General features: G+C 29.1%; 3 protein-coding genes across 5 annotated transcripts in view; 2 read left to right on the top strand and 1 right to left on the bottom strand.

Moving 5' to 3' along the window:
- Positions 1–2,558: 2,558 nt before the first annotated feature.
- On the top strand, positions 2,559–11,684 carry LOC100158882. The gene is made up of 3 exons (XM_001949922.5): positions 2,559–2,953; positions 10,776–11,050; positions 11,137–11,684. Exons 2-3 carry the CDS (start codon positions 10,915–10,917, stop codon positions 11,544–11,546), a joined length of 546 nt encoding a protein of 181 aa, XP_001949957.1. The 5' UTR covers positions 2,559–2,953; positions 10,776–10,914; the 3' UTR covers positions 11,547–11,684.
- On the bottom strand, positions 5,900–14,716 carry LOC100159599 (rab-3A-interacting protein). 3 transcript variants are annotated; one of them, XM_001945649.5, is made up of 8 exons: positions 14,355–14,716; positions 12,024–12,520; positions 11,785–11,965; positions 10,211–10,377; positions 9,929–10,140; positions 9,469–9,571; positions 9,296–9,362; positions 5,900–6,128 (listed from the first exon to the last, which is right to left on the bottom strand). In XM_001945649.5, exons 2-8 carry the CDS (start codon positions 12,486–12,488, stop codon positions 6,049–6,051), a joined length of 1,275 nt encoding a protein of 424 aa, XP_001945684.1. In that variant the 5' UTR covers positions 12,489–12,520; positions 14,355–14,716; the 3' UTR covers positions 5,900–6,048. The 3 variants fall into 3 exon arrangements, with proteins under 3 accessions (XP_001945684.1, XP_008185644.1, XP_016662016.1); XM_008187422.3 differs by having other exon boundaries at positions 12,024–12,250; positions 14,355–14,713; XM_016806527.2 differs by lacking the exon at positions 14,355–14,716 and adding an exon at positions 13,944–14,152.
- A 61-nt stretch (positions 14,717–14,777) lies between these two features.
- LOC103310141 (coiled-coil domain-containing protein 191) overlaps positions 14,778–19,229 on the top strand; it is a 21,356-nt gene continuing 16,904 nt past the window's right edge. The window contains exon 1 of the mRNA XM_016806526.2: positions 14,778–15,104. Within this exon, the coding sequence (XP_016662015.1) occupies positions 15,084–15,104 (21 nt within the window). The 5' untranslated portion in view covers positions 14,778–15,083. The remainder of the gene's footprint in view (positions 15,105–19,229) is intronic.

The raw sequence follows: 19,229 nt of genomic DNA, 5'->3' as shown, positions 1-19,229 counted from the left end.
TTATAAATTTATGAATGTTGGCAGAAAAATTGACAGTACCTATCGAAATAAATTATTTTGGATAATAATTCACCAGTGCGTGGGTTAAATAATTTAAATTATTAAATTGTTATTATTATTATATATTTCCTATTGATTAAAAATTAAATCCACAAATTCGCCATACAAAAAATACTCGAGATGCATCATCGAATTCCATAATGTTCAATCCAATCATGAACAGACTTTTGCAGATTTTACCATCATTACATTATTATTTTTCTAATTAGGCATTGTCAACCGTAACGGTCTTTTGTCAAAACACATAACCTATTAAACAATTCTTGTATAAATACATTATAAACAAAAACGTATCCATCATTGATCATTAACAGTAAATTACTTTGTGGTGAAAGTGTGGATAAAATTGACGCTTTATTTGCACATGTGGATTAGGCCTTAACGGGGATACCACAATAAAAAAAACGCGCCATGTATAATACCTCATGCGTTTAAACGGACTTCATTATACCAATGTTGTGGTTTTTCGCAAAGGTGGTGTGGAAATTTATACACAACCATACCTGTTGAATAAAGAAATTACGAGGATAATAAAGATAATACTGGAATCTATAAACTCCCCTTAAAATTGCCGTCACCATCAGTGCCAAATGAATGTGCACATAGTTATAAAGTTATATCGAACTAACTACATATATCCATTCAACATTTAATTTTAGATTTTGACGAGCGGAGCTATTAGACACTATAAAACCTTTGAAATCTGCACCTAAATGCTCTCGTACAGGGTGGCTATATGTCGTCGTTACGTTTATACCTATGTCGGGTCAATATTATTCACTCGTAGTTCAATATAATATGTGATTGGCTCTATCCAGACCTAAACGCCGTACCTTGAGTGGTTTATGGGGAAGGTGGAGCTGAAAACTTTTGGTTTCGATTGTAAGTGTACGATTTAAATAATTTTTACATTTCCAAGGCATAATATGGAGGACGCCATACTGACACGTCCATACTTCTATAGCCAAAATACCGCAGAAACCTAAACAGACACCGTTCGGTGTATTGTGTACATATTTAATTATAGTAGAAAATTTAAATTTGCAGCATTCATAAATTAGAATTTTATATTTTCATGTATGTTTTAGAAATTTATTTTTTCAATAGTGTACCTACTTACAATGATCATACTTTAAAATATTAAGCTGCCAAAAATGAATGATTTTGTAGTTTTTTTTTTATTTTATTTTATTATTGAGTTGAGCCACGGCTCAAATTATTATTAAAAACATATAGGTATCGTGACAGTGAAACTTTGATATTAATTTCCGATGATCATATTCGGGAAAACGGTTGTCGTCGTCGTTTTCATCACTTATGACCTAGCTTTGTCAAATTCGGAGGTCCTCGATTTAACAATGTTTTCAAATTATATACCTACGATCCATCGAGTGTCATTTAAAATGGAAAAAAAACATTGTTTTAATTTAATCCATTATAGTAAAATTATTTCTCAAGAAGTAATCATGTGTTGATTTATTTTAATATAGCCATATTCTATAGTGATGTATTATTTATTTATTAATTTTCCTTTTAATGATTTTAGAATTTGCGATGTATCGGTACAGTTTTTTAGGAGTTTAATATAGGCAATTTTCGAAGTTATTATAATGGTCGTTGCAATTTGTGCGTATTTTAGGTGCCTATCTAATATAGTAAAATATATTACCTAACTAGGTATAAATAAAAGCTTTATTAACTATAGGCAACTAATAATTTATGGGTATTATGAGTGTCATGTCTTTATCCCTTAGATGAGATCCCGCACGGACGTAGGTGCATATCGCAATTCTATAATATTGACGATTGACGTGCAAATATTATTTAACATTTAAAAAGCGTATACCTACGCTTGTACATAATATTATATAGTATATGTATTATATGTAGTAATAAGTTATAACACATATTACGATAAAAATATAATATCAAGTTATGTATTATCTAAAATAAGAGTTGATTTGGTTGCCTATTTATACCTATAGGTAATAATAACTATAATAAGAGTATAGCCGTATAGGTAATAATACATTTTGATACATTTTTATCATTCTATATTTGTGACATACTGCCACGCGTATACTCGTAATTTTTAGGTTCTTAGGAATAGTTTTCATTAATAAAACTATGATACAAGTAGGTGTGTATACAAAATGAAAGTAAAAATATTGATTATAATGGCCTAGCGGGACACATAATATTACCTTTCTCACACATATTAAATGCTTATAACCTGTATCACTTTTGATTACCTAGTGGCGAGTGGCCATCCATCGATTTATCGCTAACCGGTTCGGCCTACCTAACTTTTTATTAATTGTCGTTTCAGTTTACTAAATTTCCTAACTGGGTTGTAACTGTATACTTGTAATAATGCAATCAATGGTGTACCCACACGGCCGCAGTATCAAAAATAATTATCATAATTTATTATTATGGACTATGGTCGAAAAAATTACAAACATAATATAATAATATAATACTACAATAATGTAAATAATTATATTGTTTATAGTCTCTATTCAAGGGATGGCATTGCAGACTTGTAGTTTCGGTTAACTTCCAACAAAATATATGCGAGTAAACAAAGTCATGGCAATATAATATGGCAAGAAATGTTGTGTCCGTGATTGGCGGGTTTAAGGCGACCGGGGTTATCAAAAATTCCTAACCTGCAAAGAAAACGTATGATTACATCGGCGAAAACAAAACAAATACGCTAAGGAAATAATATTATTATAATATTAGTATTTAGTGCACAGTACTGCTGTCAGCCAATTTACGTGTGATTTACGTTTTACGTGATGACAATTTAAACATACGAAAACGGGATATTGTAGACGAGAAAAAATATCATCGAATCGTATATTGCAATCGGGTAAAAACGAAATAGGTAGGTGGCAATGGGTATTATAGTACATATTATTATTATTGTAATCATTGATTTTATACCTACTTTTATGTTATAATATTCATGCATGCCCCGAGTTCGTGTAAAGACTACGAATTCATTCGTATTTGTTTACTCGAAAAGTTTATTTAACAGAAAAATAAAAAACCGGAACTAGTTTTTGTTTTTACAGGTACTTGGGTACTATTTAGGTTACTAGCACGTCTCGCAGTTGAATAGCCAATAGGTGGTCGCCGTAATAGATGTGTTAAAACTTAAAATTGAATTCATTTAATACGAAAAAAGGGATTCTGAGCGAAGGAAACTGTTATAGATCCAGCGTCCATTTCTATGGATAGTTTCTTAAATTATTATTTTCTTAATTATTCAGAAGGCTGAAACAATAATTTTTCCCAAGTACATCTCATATAACATCCAACAGTGGCGTATATAGGGGGCGGACCTAGTGGGCTGCAGCGGCCCCCCCTCCCCGAAATTACAGTATTTTTTAAATAGAACAACAACATATTTTATTACGTACTATTATAAATTATAATATTGCATAGCTTGTTGAAAAATAATAAACACGAACATATTTATAGAAACTGTTAAATATATATAGTAGAAAGTAGTCTCTAAGTAATAGATCACTCGCTAGTTTCTATCTACTATAGCACACCACAAAAATTATTTCTATATACGCCACTGACTTCCAAGCACGGTTATCTACACACAGATAACCGTGCTTCCAAGTCAATAATCAATACCAACTGAGCGATGTACAGTAAAAGAGTGTGATTAAGATGTTTGTGATGTAAATAGCTTAAGGCAAGTGAGTAGTCAAAGCGTTTCGAAAATTGCATCGTGCGTGATACTAAATATTTATACTGTTATGTATAGAAAATTATTATACGAATATTTGATGACAATTTCAAGTCTACGATTATTTCTTTTTGAATAACAATGAAAAATCGATTTTGTCAAAAATTGACGTTGCGTGAATACTCCCAATTTCAGAACTTTTTGTTAGTTTTTTCTAGAATACTTACCAGGAACACTAAGAAATGTTCATTTTTAATATTCAATAAAAAATACTATAACAACCCCCCCCCCCCTCTCTCTCTCTCTCTCTTAACAATTTTCAACGCTGATATTTGATTATCGAAAACGTAATGAACTCAGAAAAAGAAAACACACATAATCAATTATTGTAAAAATATAACATAATAATATCTAATATAGGTACTTATACCTATTGTAAATATTATTTTCCAATAACATACAAAAAAAGCTTATGAATAGTATAGATTTATTTAAATTCGACTACTGTAAAATAGAGTTCTCTTTTATCAGGCACATGCCGATGAATAGAGCTGCAGTATTTGTATGTAGCCATGCAGGCCTTAAGTAGTGTCCAATATGCATGGGCAGATTACATACTACAGGTCACCTTCTATCGCTTGTTCTTTGGAGACTGCTATTATTATTATAGTCAGATAATGTGTAGTAATTAAATAATAATTGAATTGTATAAAGCACGAGTGAGTAATATGGGCGGCATCATAGATTAAATAAATTAGTCTATATAGGTATAAGTCCCACTCTATAGACTAATATTATATAGTAGCAAAAACGACTGAAATAGTGTAATTAATGTTGAATTAATGTTAGTTTTATTATCATTCGTCAGTCTTAATCGTTTCTCGTGTTACCGGAACTGTTGGAAATTCGTAGGTACATTATAGTGTGGCATACAATACAATCTATCCCATAACATTTAGAATTATTATGCTGCACCTACCTTATTATGACCTCCTGCTAAACATTTTCGAAAATGTAGATACTAATAAGAAAATTGGCGAAGATATTTTTCCAAACGGTAAAGTGGTCTATTGTCTATATGTAAAAACGAAAAGTGAATAGATTATTCATTATTCTATAGTCTATTCAAAGGTCAGAAGCCCCCTAAGTTATTGGTTACTAAGTAACAAATAATAAAAAATAATAAGTCTTATTATTTGAGATTTGATCATTGCGTGAAGGGAGGAGAGGTACTGTATAAAATGATCGCGATCGAGCCATGTCACCTATATTGTCAATGGGAGGGGTTTTATAAAAAAAATTATATGCGTACGTAATAAATAGGCGTTTATGTATATATTACATAATATAGTAAAATAATACCAAGGAGGAGGGGAGTTAAACATCCAAAATCCCCCTGTGAGTACGCCACTGATACGTCACTGAACCGGTAGACAATAAATCATATTTTAACAGTTCGTATTGTATTGTTTAAATTAATGTATAAATTATAACAAAAAAATAATAATATTTTAATAATTCGATTTATTGCATTAAAATGTTTTTATTATTATTATTTATTATTCGAAATATATTGTATATTTGTGATGTTTTACACACAAATTATTTCAATACACTGTCGAAGTATACAAATTAATACATAAAAATATATATATATATGTAAAAAAAACAAAAATATAAAATATATATATCTCACCATTTCAGATCTTTCGTAAACAATTATAAACTATATTTTGTTCTATAGTTAATATTATAAATATTAACTGCCTTATATGTATATTACAATATATTAAATCACATTCACATCAATTGGCAAGACAATTGCGTGTAGGTACCTACCTAAGTAAAATTATGGTATAGGTATAATTTTTTATCACTTATCGATTAAAATGTATAGTTGCACAAAGATAAGTAAAAATATAAAAACTAAGTAGATATAGGTGGGTTGTGGCCAGGGAAGCTTTAAAATATCATAACATTTATCCGGCAGTTATTGTTGTTTTAGATATTTCATTATAAGACGTAATCACGTAAAGATACATCGGCTGTACGTTTTAGGGGTCTTGCGCTTTCGGTCCACAATATAATCGGATTTAAATTATACTTAATATATATGTACAATGCACATACTTACTATCCGAAAAAAAATCACAAGATATGATCACAAAAAATAACACGTAACATCTGTATTATTATCAGTTCGATAACGTTACTACAACACTATCGTAATATGGTTTTCCATTTTTTTTTTTTTTTAATAATTTACATTAGCAATGTTACGATGTCAAAGCTAGACCCAACTTAGCCAACATCATTTGTTTTCGCAGTCTTACGATTTCCCAGTACATATCGTTTTCTAGAAAAAAAAAAACATAAAATATTAATAGAAAGTCTAAAAATGTGTGTACCTCAATGGCATAGGTACCAATTAGTGATCATTACTAATTACTAAAAATAACTTTCGCATTGCTTTAAAGTTTAATTTATACAAGCTTGGTGCTCATCCCGTTAAATTACGTGTCCGTGGTTCGTGTAATTATACATTAAAAATTAATTAATTACTTAAATGGATCAATAGATGACATGACGTGTTATACCTATCCTTCGAAAACAAACAAGCTTTTATCGAAACCGCCTCTTCATTTCTCATTTAATAACCTTACTACTCAAATTAGATAAAAATAACCAAATTAACTAGATAAGACGTGTATTGTGTTAATAAAATTAACCTTACAGTGTACTATTTAAGTATAGCACGTAAAACGCTTTCTTTGTAATTTTCGTAATATTAATGAACCCACGACATTTACCTTCTTGTTTAAGTTTGGTTACAAAATGAGAAAAGCGAAAAGTCGTTTGATAGATATCATGAGTGTGGGCTACAGTATACGGACCCATGACAGTCTGTTCTAATAATATTTTCTTGAGTTCCTAATCATATTCTTCCAAGATTAATTGTTTTAATTTCAGATTCTGAGCGAAGCGAGGCTGCGAGGGAATTACTGCAGATTGTATTATAATAACAGATAAAATTTTATCTGTGGTATTAAAAAAGTATAATTAAAAAAGTTACAAATTTCTCATAGTGTTCAATTTTTAATTATTAATTAGGTTAAATGTAATTGTACAGATTTCACTGTAATGAATAAAAATGCACAATTTATTGAAAAACAATACAGCTCCTCCCTACTATGCTCAGAATCTAAAATATGTTTAAGCAATTCAAAGCAATGTGCCAATATATAATATAAATGTACATGTGTTCAGCAAAAAAAATTATCAGATATGTCAATAATAAATTTCAACTAACTCGTGTAATGGTCATTTTTATCAGATGTAATTTTGTGAGGTAAAATACTATAATATACAAGTACTATTTCCAATTATTGGAAAATGTATCATTCTAAAAGAATGCAAGTACTTTTTAAAACTTAATTATATGTACGACGTACGTAGTACATTATAACTATTAAGTTATGAAATCTACTGTTTTTGTTTAACTACAGTACTTCTACGTGAGAATATAATAAATTATTTTTAATCCATAAGTAAAAATAATTATAAATATTACTTATATTATAGATACATGTGTATGCTTGTTTGTTATGAATTGTATTATGTTCCATTGTAAATAGTGTTCGAGGTGTAAAACTTAATATACACTATTTTATTAGAAATTTAGTTTTTTCTATTTTGTTAAATGATGTTCTCATAGATTCCATTAAATCTGATTATCCATCTTGACACTAATATTGTAACTTAAAGTGATAAATAATCTTGCACTAAACATGACTTGACGCCTTCTAATTCGATGTATACAATTTACCTAACGAAAATTATTATTAAATGATAGCATTTTAGTTATAGTTTTTAATTCAGAATATACTGTTGTAACATCAAACTTAATTACATATTGTAAATTTGCTCAAAGGTAAAACTAAAATATGAACAATAATTCAAATTCTGTAATGTTAGATATTATCTTGAAATTATTTATATATATTATTTATGTACTATTACAATAATCTAAATATATTATTATGTAGTCAAATCAGGTTCCTAAACTTTAAATCGATACAAATTCTAGTTGTTTTGATATATTTTTAATTTTTCTGTTATACATATGCCATTGAGTTTATTACATATATTGTAACTTTTTTTTAAAATGTGTGATCGATATTAATTTTAACTGATTACATATTGATGGATACAGTTTATTAAGTTTATTTATTGTATACTTGTACGGGAAGGTATGTGAATTTTTTTAGTAAGTAGGTACTTTATGAAATAAAATTACTGTGGGAGTTTAATGTTGAATCATAATTATATATTGAATAAAACATACCATTAAAAATGTAAGCATTGAGATCACATTTTGGTAAAAATATCGCTATTTTATAAAAGTGTTGAAAAATAGTTTCATCAAATAATTACCACAACAACCAATATTATATTGTATTATATTTTAATTGAAATATTAATAATTTATAATGTTTGTATTCTTTTGCATTCAGATCTTTTTAATTAGTTATACATTTTTAGCTCGCAAAAATTGAAGGGAGGTTAACGAGCAAAACGAGCAGAGCCCCCTAGTATTTTTATAAAATAAAAACACATTTAATAACAATAAATATGGGTTATCGAACACTTATACAGCTTGAACTCTAAGAAATTAAAAAGTTCAAATCCAAACATCTTGAACAGTTAGAAAAATTTTTTTTGTCTAGTGTAAAAACTTATGCTGGGTTGCATAAACAATTTATTAAATTTAATAGTTCAATAAAAATTGAATGGACCAATCGTGGGCCACTAAATCTTGTTTAAGGGATCATTGATTCATAAAATATTTTGTGCAACCTAGCATTAGTATACTATTATTATATTATAAAATAAAAATTACATTTTAAAATTGTTACATTTTTTGATGTAAAAAAGTTCAAATTCAAACAGTGCAAAAAAAATTAAAAGAATAGACAAAAATGTTATCATTGTCACGCATTATGAAAATATATGAGAAATATGAATGAATTACATTCATTAAAAAAAAATTATTCAGGTGACTTGATATAATCTGTACAATATGGCATGTTATGTGTAATATTGTGACATTATTGTTATTCTGTTCAATAATTATATAATATTATACTGTATAGAAATTAAAATAAAAAGAAGTAATTTTGAACCAGAAATATAATTTTTCAAAGTAAACACCCAATATAAATCATTATTTGTTTGGTTTGAATTATAAATTTCGTGTCTATTTTAACATAAATATTTTCAAACAAATGTATATTACGAATAAAACAACATTATTTTTATCAAAATCAAGTGACTTTTAAAAACAATTAACAAAATACCCGACATTCAAGGTATTTTAATAACTATTTTTTGATTCATAAAGTGGCTAATAGTATTATCTACCTGGTAGTTTTAAAATTAATATATTAAATATATTTTGAACAGTGTAATTATTTTTTTTTGTGTGTTGTAAAAGAATAAGAAATATATTACTGAGTTACAAACCTAGACTTTTAACCAAGCCCCTTTGAATGTATCTGAGGTAGTTGAGGAAATCACATACCGCAGTAATCTAAAAAAAAATTATAATTACTATTGTTGTTTAACACAAATCAAAACAATAAATAATATCAAACATATTAGTGTAAGATTAAAATTACATAAAAAACAATTCTCACTCTATTTCGACAAATTTGTGAAATGCAATAACATTCGCTATCTGCTCCTCCTAAATTCATTCTATAGAGACACAGCAATGGCAGTTCCATTAGAGCACATTTTCTGAAATTAGAAAAACTGGATATTAATTACTTTAACATTAATATTATTTCAATTGTTTGTATTTTTATACTGGGTACATTGGTACAGCTCATTCATTTTTATCACTGATTATAGTATCTATAAGTCTTATAGAACCATTTATTAGAATCACTTTTGTGAAACCCAATCCTAAATTGACAATATCAACTTTATAGTTTTAATAATATCATAACACCTGTGTACCATCATTGAATCATTGTGATAAATTAATAAAACTGTAATCACTATAACACTCAGGTATCATTGAAAAAAACCCAAGTAACTCCAAAGTCCCAACTACATTAAATAGAGAAAACTAATATAAAATTATTTATTTACTTTGGAAAATGAGATTTTGACTTGTCCATAGACTCAATAAAAAGATTCCCACTTTCAATTGCATTTCTAACATCCATTGCCAAAGTTGAATTATTAAACTCTAGACATTGATCGATATCTTCTCTGTATATTCGACTTATAAAGGCATCTGATTTGTCTAAAGTAGGAGATTTCATCCAAAGAACAAATTCACGATGCACATTTGGATCAACCTTAAAATATCATAGTTAAAAATATTATAATACTATATTATAAAAATAAAAAAACATAAAATTTACTTACCTCAGCACTATTAGATATGTCTAAAATGTCTGTGTCTGTTTCGGATTGATTAGACTTTTGTTTTAGCGGAGAATCTGGTGGAGAATTTTCTCTGCCGTACTTAAGGTTATTGTGCGAGGGAGATCTCTTATGTTTACGATAAAATAGTCCAACACCACTTAGTCCTCCTAAAAAATAATTAAATTAAACATTTATAGTAGTTAAATAGTTTATATAAATGTCAATGTAATTTTATTGATTGGCTTAAAATAATGTAACTGTAATTATTAATAGAAATGATGTGATAATAATAATAATAAACAGTTTGATGTAATTTACTAATTTATATTATATTTTTGAAAACATTAATTTGTAATTACCTACTAATAAAAAAGTAACAATCATAAACAATCATATCTAGTAAAATAATACTCATTAGATATGATGTTTATTCAAAAACGAATACTTCAACTTTCACCAATGTATTTACGAAATATTTGTTTGCTACCAACTTGTTACAACGGAAAAGTATGATAGGTATGCAATATTTCTTAAACTATAATGACTATTTTACATATTTTTTTAGAAAATGGATAAATGTCCAGAAAACATAGAGATTGTTTGTGCAAGAGAAGAACACATACTAAATATCAAATCAACAATGAAGGATTTCTATTTAGATGAACCGGTTTTCAAAGCTCAGAAAATAGATGTTGAAAAATTAAATGAATGCTTTTATGAAGCCAAAAAAAAATGACATTACATTAGTAGCTATTGATAAAAATAGTAAAGCTGTGGCATCTCTGGCTATAAATAGTATTACAAAACCTGATACTGCATTGAAACAAAAAATACATGCCGGTTAGTGAATTTGATTTATTTTACTATATGATACTAATATGATATTCTTATACACAAATAAATGTTTAATTTAAAAACTTTTTTAGATCTATACAATGAAAGCAATATAGATTTATATCGTGCTTTAAGATTCTGGGCATCAATTCAGAGTGAGCCATGTCTATTTAAAATGTTAAATGTAGACACAATGTGGGAGATTAAAACCTTAGCAACAGCAAAACAATACCGTAGTCTTGGATTGTCCACAGCTTTGGCCAAACAATCGTTTGAAGCAGCTTTACTCAATGATGATATCTCAGTTATTTGCATGGATTGTACTAATTACTTCAGTGCAAAAATAGCTCAGAATCTAGGCATGGAGCGTGTGGTAAACAAACATTTTAGCGAATACAGAGACAATAATGGGCACCCTTGGATAAAGAACACACCCGAACCACCAAATGATACAGTGAGAATATTTATTTTTAAGAAAAATAATTATAAAAATAATGTTTAAATAATAATGTCTTAATACCTATATGTACGAAAACAACAAGTTTATTAATTATTGTACTCGTTACTACCTTATATATATAAACAATAAATTAATAAATACATTTACAATTGTGCATTGTAAATTATACATATTAATAAATTATCACATTTATTCATTTACTATCTACTACTGTTTACTATTACAAGTTATCTGCGACTATAAAAACAAATAAATATTACCTATAATAAATTATACTAACCTGGCATCGAAATGCTATCTTCTCTTGATAAATTAGGGTGACTTGGTGTAGAAGTTAGTACAAGGGTTTTTAATGCTGTCACTTCAGCAGATAAAACATCAACTTTCATTGAAGATTCTTTTAATGCTCTGGTTGCAGCCGCCTGGCGTAAATTTGCTTCTTTCACCATATTATGAGCTTCCTACAATAAAAATATATTAAAATAATTATCTGTTCAATAATGTATTAAAGTTACTAACTTGAAATAGACTAGCAGTCAATTCTTCTAATTCTGATTCGACATCAGCACGTATTCTACTTAAACGTGATACTTCTTCATCTCTAAGTTTTAATGTTTCATTCGCTTTTTTTAATTCTTCCTCAAGCCTAGCAAATGCATGTTCTTTTACTTCATTAACTGATCGATCCCAGCTAGACGCTGAAGATTCCATTCCACTATCAATATCAGTGTCAGGAATTGCAGAATCTGTAATTTGAATTTCAATCGGTTCGTTTTTATCAACCATTCGATCACTGAGCAGACACTCCTTTATCCCAGCATACGATGCACCGTTTTTTGTCACTAAACAATCCCCTTTGACGGTAGCAAAGCAAACCAGATGTTTTTTTGGTGATAATATCAACTCATTATCATTAGCCATTTGGGTAATTTCAGGAACATGGAGAGATTTTTCAATGACATCAGACTCCGATAATGTGTTCATTACAAAATGTTATTCGATTATTTTGTACAAACCTAATCCCAAACAAATACAAGTCTGTTAATATTATTTTTTAAACATGTATACTATAGATACATAATATAAAAATTACTCAATAATTAATATTATCAAGGCAAAAAATAATGGTTGAAAAAAATATGCATCAAATCAAAATAGCTAAGAAAATAGCTCGGAAAATAGGTATAGTTACTGAAAGTATGAGTGATGTAGGTATCTATAATGGCACAAAAAATTCATCTATTGCCAACTTTTTGGAAATCAAAAAAACATCAACATCCCAAACTATAAAAATAAAATAGTTTCTATAAAACACAAATACTGTTGAGTAATTAATTTTATATTTCATCTATAAATGCTATACCTACCTATCTAAGAAGAAGTGACATTTTATATAAATATATTCTAAAAATGTCCAGTTCCTACATAATTCTCATCTAATCTCATTATGCTTACTCTGTTCAACAAGAGAACATGGAGGCCAACAAAACTTAATTATTTTGCATACCTCAATGTGACACCTTGCCATAGTGGAATCAGTGTCTAGTAGGGATGTGCAGAATCAGCTTGTTCTCTCGCAGGACAGAGTTAGGTACATTAAAAAAGTACCTATTTTTTTTTCTTAAGTTTTATATGGGGTTTCTAGGGATAAAGAGAACTACAAAAATCTACAAAAAATGTAATATTACTGGAGAATGATTCAGAATATGATAAGTACCTAGGCGGTTTATCAATTTATCATTACTTTCAAATAAATATATTTATAGGTATATTTTATCAGTTTTAAATAAACTTATAGATAGGACATAATGCTTAATTATTTGTTTAATAAATTCTAATCAAATAATATCACTTGAATACATGTCATTGCATTACATGGAACTAGGTACGTTAAACAGATTTAAATGTTTAAATATTTGAAAGAACAAAAACTGGAATGAATTCAAACACTGAAGCCACACAAATGAGATAACATTGTTTGCAAAAAAACAATAAATATAGGTACCTACTTATAAATTGTAATGAATTTGAAAATAAATAGTATAATAAGTTTTGTTATCAATTCAAAAACAATATTAAGACATACCTATCTATAGCGTATAAACAGGAAACAATTAATATCTAATATAAGCACGATTTCTTTGTGTGCAGAAAAAAAAAAATATTTAGATCTGTACGTATAATTCCGAGTATAATTCTGTTCCGGACATATAGTCAGAGAGTTGGCCGTGAGAGTAATCACACAAAGTCGGAACTCTATTAATATAATCTGAATCTGCAAAAGCGCGTAATAATAATTTGTCGTCGTTTAAAATAGATCGCGAAAATAAAGCCAAGACCTCGGGTCGAACAAGAGACGTTTTTTTGGACTATATTAATGTTTCATCTAATGTCCCAAGTCCTAGCAAAGTATAATAATAATAATATCTAAACGTTTACCGCGTAGAAAGCGATATAGGTATGTTCCCAAATGTCATGCGCCCGCACTACTTTCACCGTTTGTGTGATTCATTTACCGCAAACGACGACGAATGTGACGATTGACTATACTGTGCACGTTATACATAATACATATTATTATTATTATTGTATTACAGCAAATTAGGTACATTCAACAAGTCTTTCTAACACGGCGAACGAGACGGAAACGAAACCGGGGAAACATATGTCACGCGCCAAAAAAAAAAAAAAAAAGCGTTCGCGCGAAAATAATATTTCCTAATACGGACACGGCTACAACAGTCATCGTTTCGGGGGCCCACGATACCGCCTCCTACAGAGTACGGGGCTGCGTCACCCGTTGGCGAAAGAACGAATAATAACAATAATAACACAATATTGGGGACTTACGGATCTGATCCGGTGCCATGGTATATTATTACGTATGTGTAGGTGGTGATCCCTGGTACCCTGCGGACTGTCAATTGACCACAATATGCGTGTATTTAAAACGTCAGATCGCCGAATCGTAGGGGACGGATGTAGGCGGCACACGACCGAGCGGATACGATATTATTGCGATTGAAAGGACAATGATTAAAACTATTAAAATATTAAAATATTAAAAACAAAGACGACGCCGATGATGGTCGGAAACAATAACACGGACGACGGCGAAGCACGGGCCAACTCACGCGATCTACGGACACTGCGGGCTGCGGCCTGACCCTGATAACGACGAACGATTTATCACGGGAAACAATCATTATTATTATTTAGGTGGTTGTGTGTTGTTATTATTATTATTAGTATCGTGTGGCGCGCGCGCGCGGCGAAACGTTGCGCGCCCGCGATGTGAAAGCGTTGACGTTTCCGTCGTCCGTGAACCGCGTCTGGGTGGGGGTAACGGACTCGGCTGCGGTGACAGCGTGTCCTAGCGCCGCAACAGAAATTATCGGGCGCCACGCCGTCCCGGAACGCGCACGGTAATATTCGCCATCGTACAATAATAACGTCATCATAATATTGCAGTACCTATATTATTATTAATGCACACGGACAAAAAGATTTATGCGTCGATCGATAAAAATAAAATAATATTATAATAACGGGCGTCGGGTAAAAAATAACAATCGCACTATGAAGTTGTGGCAATACCTGGTATGTAATAACAAATTGCAGCTATAATGGACCACGATGGGTAAACCGGGGGGCATGATCTGGGTGTTGCGCTCGTCGCAATAACGAAATAACCATCGTATTATTATTATATTATGTATTATGTTGCAAGACGACGATACCTACTATTATAATATTATTATATTACGAAAACACCAAAAATATGCATTTTTAAAATGAATGTCGTTGAATGGCGATGACGAAAAAATAGATTTATTTACGCAAAATTAACCACAGGCTGGAGGGACTTTAAAGCTTAAAGTGTTTAAACTATTGAGTACTGACTACCCAGATAGCAATTTTTTGTTTAATAATATAATTATAACATTATAATCACGAAAATATTAGTATAACGTTATTATATTACTATTATAATATTATCATTACAAAATGCTATCTGGGTACTAGCCGCTAGATAAGTGCTGGTCATAATAATTTCAATCAGTTTTGATTTTTAAATAGTGTTGTAACTTGTATTGCAGGAAGGTGCTTACCTGCTACTATTGTGTATTTGTATTTTGTACATGATTCGCTTGCCCGATACTATTGGCTACTTATATATACCTCCATAGTAGAACTCGCAGAAACGTACTTCTTCAATCTTCGCAACCCAGGGCATTGGTTTGAGTGATATAGGTACTTTTGTGCATAAGAAGTTAGATGCCCGCGGAGGTGTATTTATTATTCCATAATACAGTTTTTAGCATGCCTATATGTGATTATTTAGAACTAGTCTTTTGGTTTTTATATGGTGGGCCCAAGTAAGTCTTTGATCGAGTGTTAGACCAAGATATTTAACAGTAGAAGAGCAAGGAATGAGTGTACCATACTACCATGTAGTCATTATAGTCATTTAGAGAAACATTAGGACACGGAGCCTGTCTGAGGGTGATGGTCGTGTGAATAGATTTGCTTTGGTTAACTTTAAAACGCCATTTGGTAAACCAGTTTTCCATATGGTCAAGGTGATTTTTCAGATTTGTAGAGGCGGTGAGTGGATCATTGTTGATTGAAATCATCGTTTTGTCATCAGCTTAACCATCTACTGACGTATTAAGAGTGGTTGGTTGGTCTAAAACATAAATGTAGAATAGGGGATAATATGCCGCCTTGTGTAATGCCGGCGTTTATAACTGCTATGTCGGAGAGAGCAGAACCATACCGAAAGTTAAAATGACGTTCTGTGAGATACGGTTTTCTAATTAGATAATAAGCACGTGGAAGGAATCTTTTAAGCCTATACAGAAGGTCATCATGCCTAACGCGATCAAAAGCTTGAGAGATATCTAAAAACACACACGTACAATATATAATTTTTGTTCCAGTGAATAGGAAATAGCGTCAATGGTATTTTATGTTAAACTGGCCTTTAATTAAAATTGATCCAAACCACTTTGAAATACCTAATTAAAGTTAATTTAATTTAATACAACGATTATAAAATAATATGATAAGTAGTATACATTATTATATGCAATATGCTTACCTTATGTTATGATATAGTTTAATATTTAATTGTTATTGGTTCCACGTTACTATTTATAGTTATTAGATACATTATAGTTATTAGAATATTATATGACACATTATTGTAGTTATTATTATAAATGAATCAATGATATGACATTATTTGGTATAGTTTTAATTAAAGATTGTGATAATTGAAATTTGTATAATAAATTCCTATATTTATTAATATTATACCTAACTATAATTTGTATTGACGTTTGTCGAATAGTACCTATGTATTATACCACTATGGGCCATGGTCTATTGCACTATATACAGATATACTACCATTGATTATACATACTATTATACTAATATTGGTATTGGTAGGCACTTATTTCAATATTAGGTACATACAATTTACCTATGCTATTTACTATTTAGTAATAATACGTTCATGTTGAGTTCTAAACACGCACGAACCCGGTTAAGAGTTAATTGGTATCAGACACCAGTGGCAACTGGCAATCAAATGATTTTGTCATGGATAATACCCATTGGGTATGGATGAAGGCGATAACGCTGATCTTTCAACATGTACCTACTTTGATCACTAAAAAGTAAAAACATAATTTAAAGATTATAATTTATAATCAATTTATTAATTAAAAACATATACTAACACAAATTAGGTAATAGCCAATAGGTAAAAATTATAGGTACCTAAATTAGAGAATCAATTTTTTTTTCGTCAGTTCATTTAATAGGTTAATAGGTACTTCATTTGTGCAATTTCTATTTACAACCCCAAGATGAAACGCCATTATAGCTAAGCTATGAGGTTTACCCACTCTAAGATAACATGATTATTACTCAATTCTTAAATATTTAAGTTATAAATTAACATTTTAACACACTTTTAATTTAATTTTTAAAAAAATGAGGTAAAACCTGAAAAGTTATAATTTATAAGTACCTAGGTAGTAAGAACTTTCTGATACGAATGTTTTAATTATGTCTGAACTGTTAAATATTAATTTAATTCTTATTTTATTCATACAAATATATTCCCTTTTTAATAAGTATTTATCAATCAAAGTGTATATTGTTTTAATAATGAGAAAAAAAATAATCTATTGGTATCAAAAATTGTGAATAGATTTAATATTTTATCTACAGATTATAAAAAAAAAAAGGCGGGTAAGTCGTGGATGTCGCTCTGCTGTACAGTAGGTTACAAGTGGGTTACTGTAATGGATGGAATTAAATTTGAATCCAATAATATTATATCATTGTATACGAAAAACGATTCTGAACGGAGATGATTTGTCAGTCTAGGATATATTATTTTTAAAGAAAAACTTATGGAGAACCTTGTACCAAATTTTAAAAACTTAGTTATAAAAGAAAACATTTTTACGATTTTTCAACCACTAAATTACTTGCAAATTTTCGCAATTTTGACATATTTCGTATAAATTTGAACTTTAAATGCTTATAAATAAAAATTGTGACAATGTATTCCTTTTATTTTGCAACTGCTATTGTAAAAATATGTTAGGAGCCTTGTATTAAATTTCCAAATCTTAGAATTAAAAAGAAAAACTTTTATGAATTTCTGTCTAAGATAATTTGAACATTGCCGTAATTTTTACGTATTTAGTCAAAATTTGAACTTTAAATGCTTATAAAAAAAAAATCGTGACTATATATTTCTTTTATTTTTCAATTGCTATTGTAAAAATATATTATGAGCCTTGTATTAAATTTTGAAATCTTAGATATAAAAGGAAAATTTTTTATGAATTTCTAGCATAAAATAATTTACGAATTTTCGTGATTTTTACATAATATGTTGTCAAAATTTGAACTTTAAATGCTTATAAATAAAAATTGTGACAATGTATTCCTTTTATTTTGCAACTGCTATTGTAAAAATATGTTAGGAGCCTTGTATTAAATTTCCAAATCTTAGAATTAAAAAGAAAAACTTTTATGAATTTCTGCCTAAGATAATTTGAACATTGCCGTAATTTTTACGTATTTAGTCAAAATTTGAACTTTAAATGCTTATAAAAAAAAATTGTGCCTATGTATTTTTATAATTTTTGAATGGGAGTTAGAACAACATATGTGGACCCTTCTATTAAATTTTCAAGTATTTTGTCCCAGCTAATTTTTTTTTATCAACATTTTTAAAAAAAAAAATCAAAAAAAATCGATTATTTCAATTGCCTATAAATAGATTAAAAATTAGTGAAATATTTTGAAAATAAAACTATATAAAGAAAATGTCAATTTAAACAACTGGTAAAATTTTCAAGTGTCTACGACTCATACTTTTTGAATAATAACAAATATCAAAAATCGTTTGAGGCTAAACCGTTATTTAATGCGGTTTTGTAAAAATTTAAATTTCAAACACTCCTAAAAATTTTTTGTCTTAGTCCGGTTGAGTTTTTTTTACAGATATTTAAAGAAAAACTTATGGAGAACCTTGTACCAAATTTTAAAAGCTTAGTTATAAAAGAAAAAAATTTTACGATTTTTCAACCACAAAATTACTTGCAAATTTTCGCAATTTTGACATATTTCGTATAAATTTAAACTTTAAGCACTTATAAAAAAAAATTGTGACTAACGATTTTGGATTTTTTT

Source organism: Acyrthosiphon pisum, chromosome A3 (assembly GCF_005508785.2).
Source record: "Acyrthosiphon pisum isolate AL4f chromosome A3, pea_aphid_22Mar2018_4r6ur, whole genome shotgun sequence".
NCBI lineage: Eukaryota > Metazoa > Arthropoda > Insecta > Hemiptera > Aphididae > Acyrthosiphon > Acyrthosiphon pisum.
The sequence above is the reverse complement of the archived record's forward strand: the minus strand, read 5'-3'. Positions and strand labels throughout refer to the sequence as shown.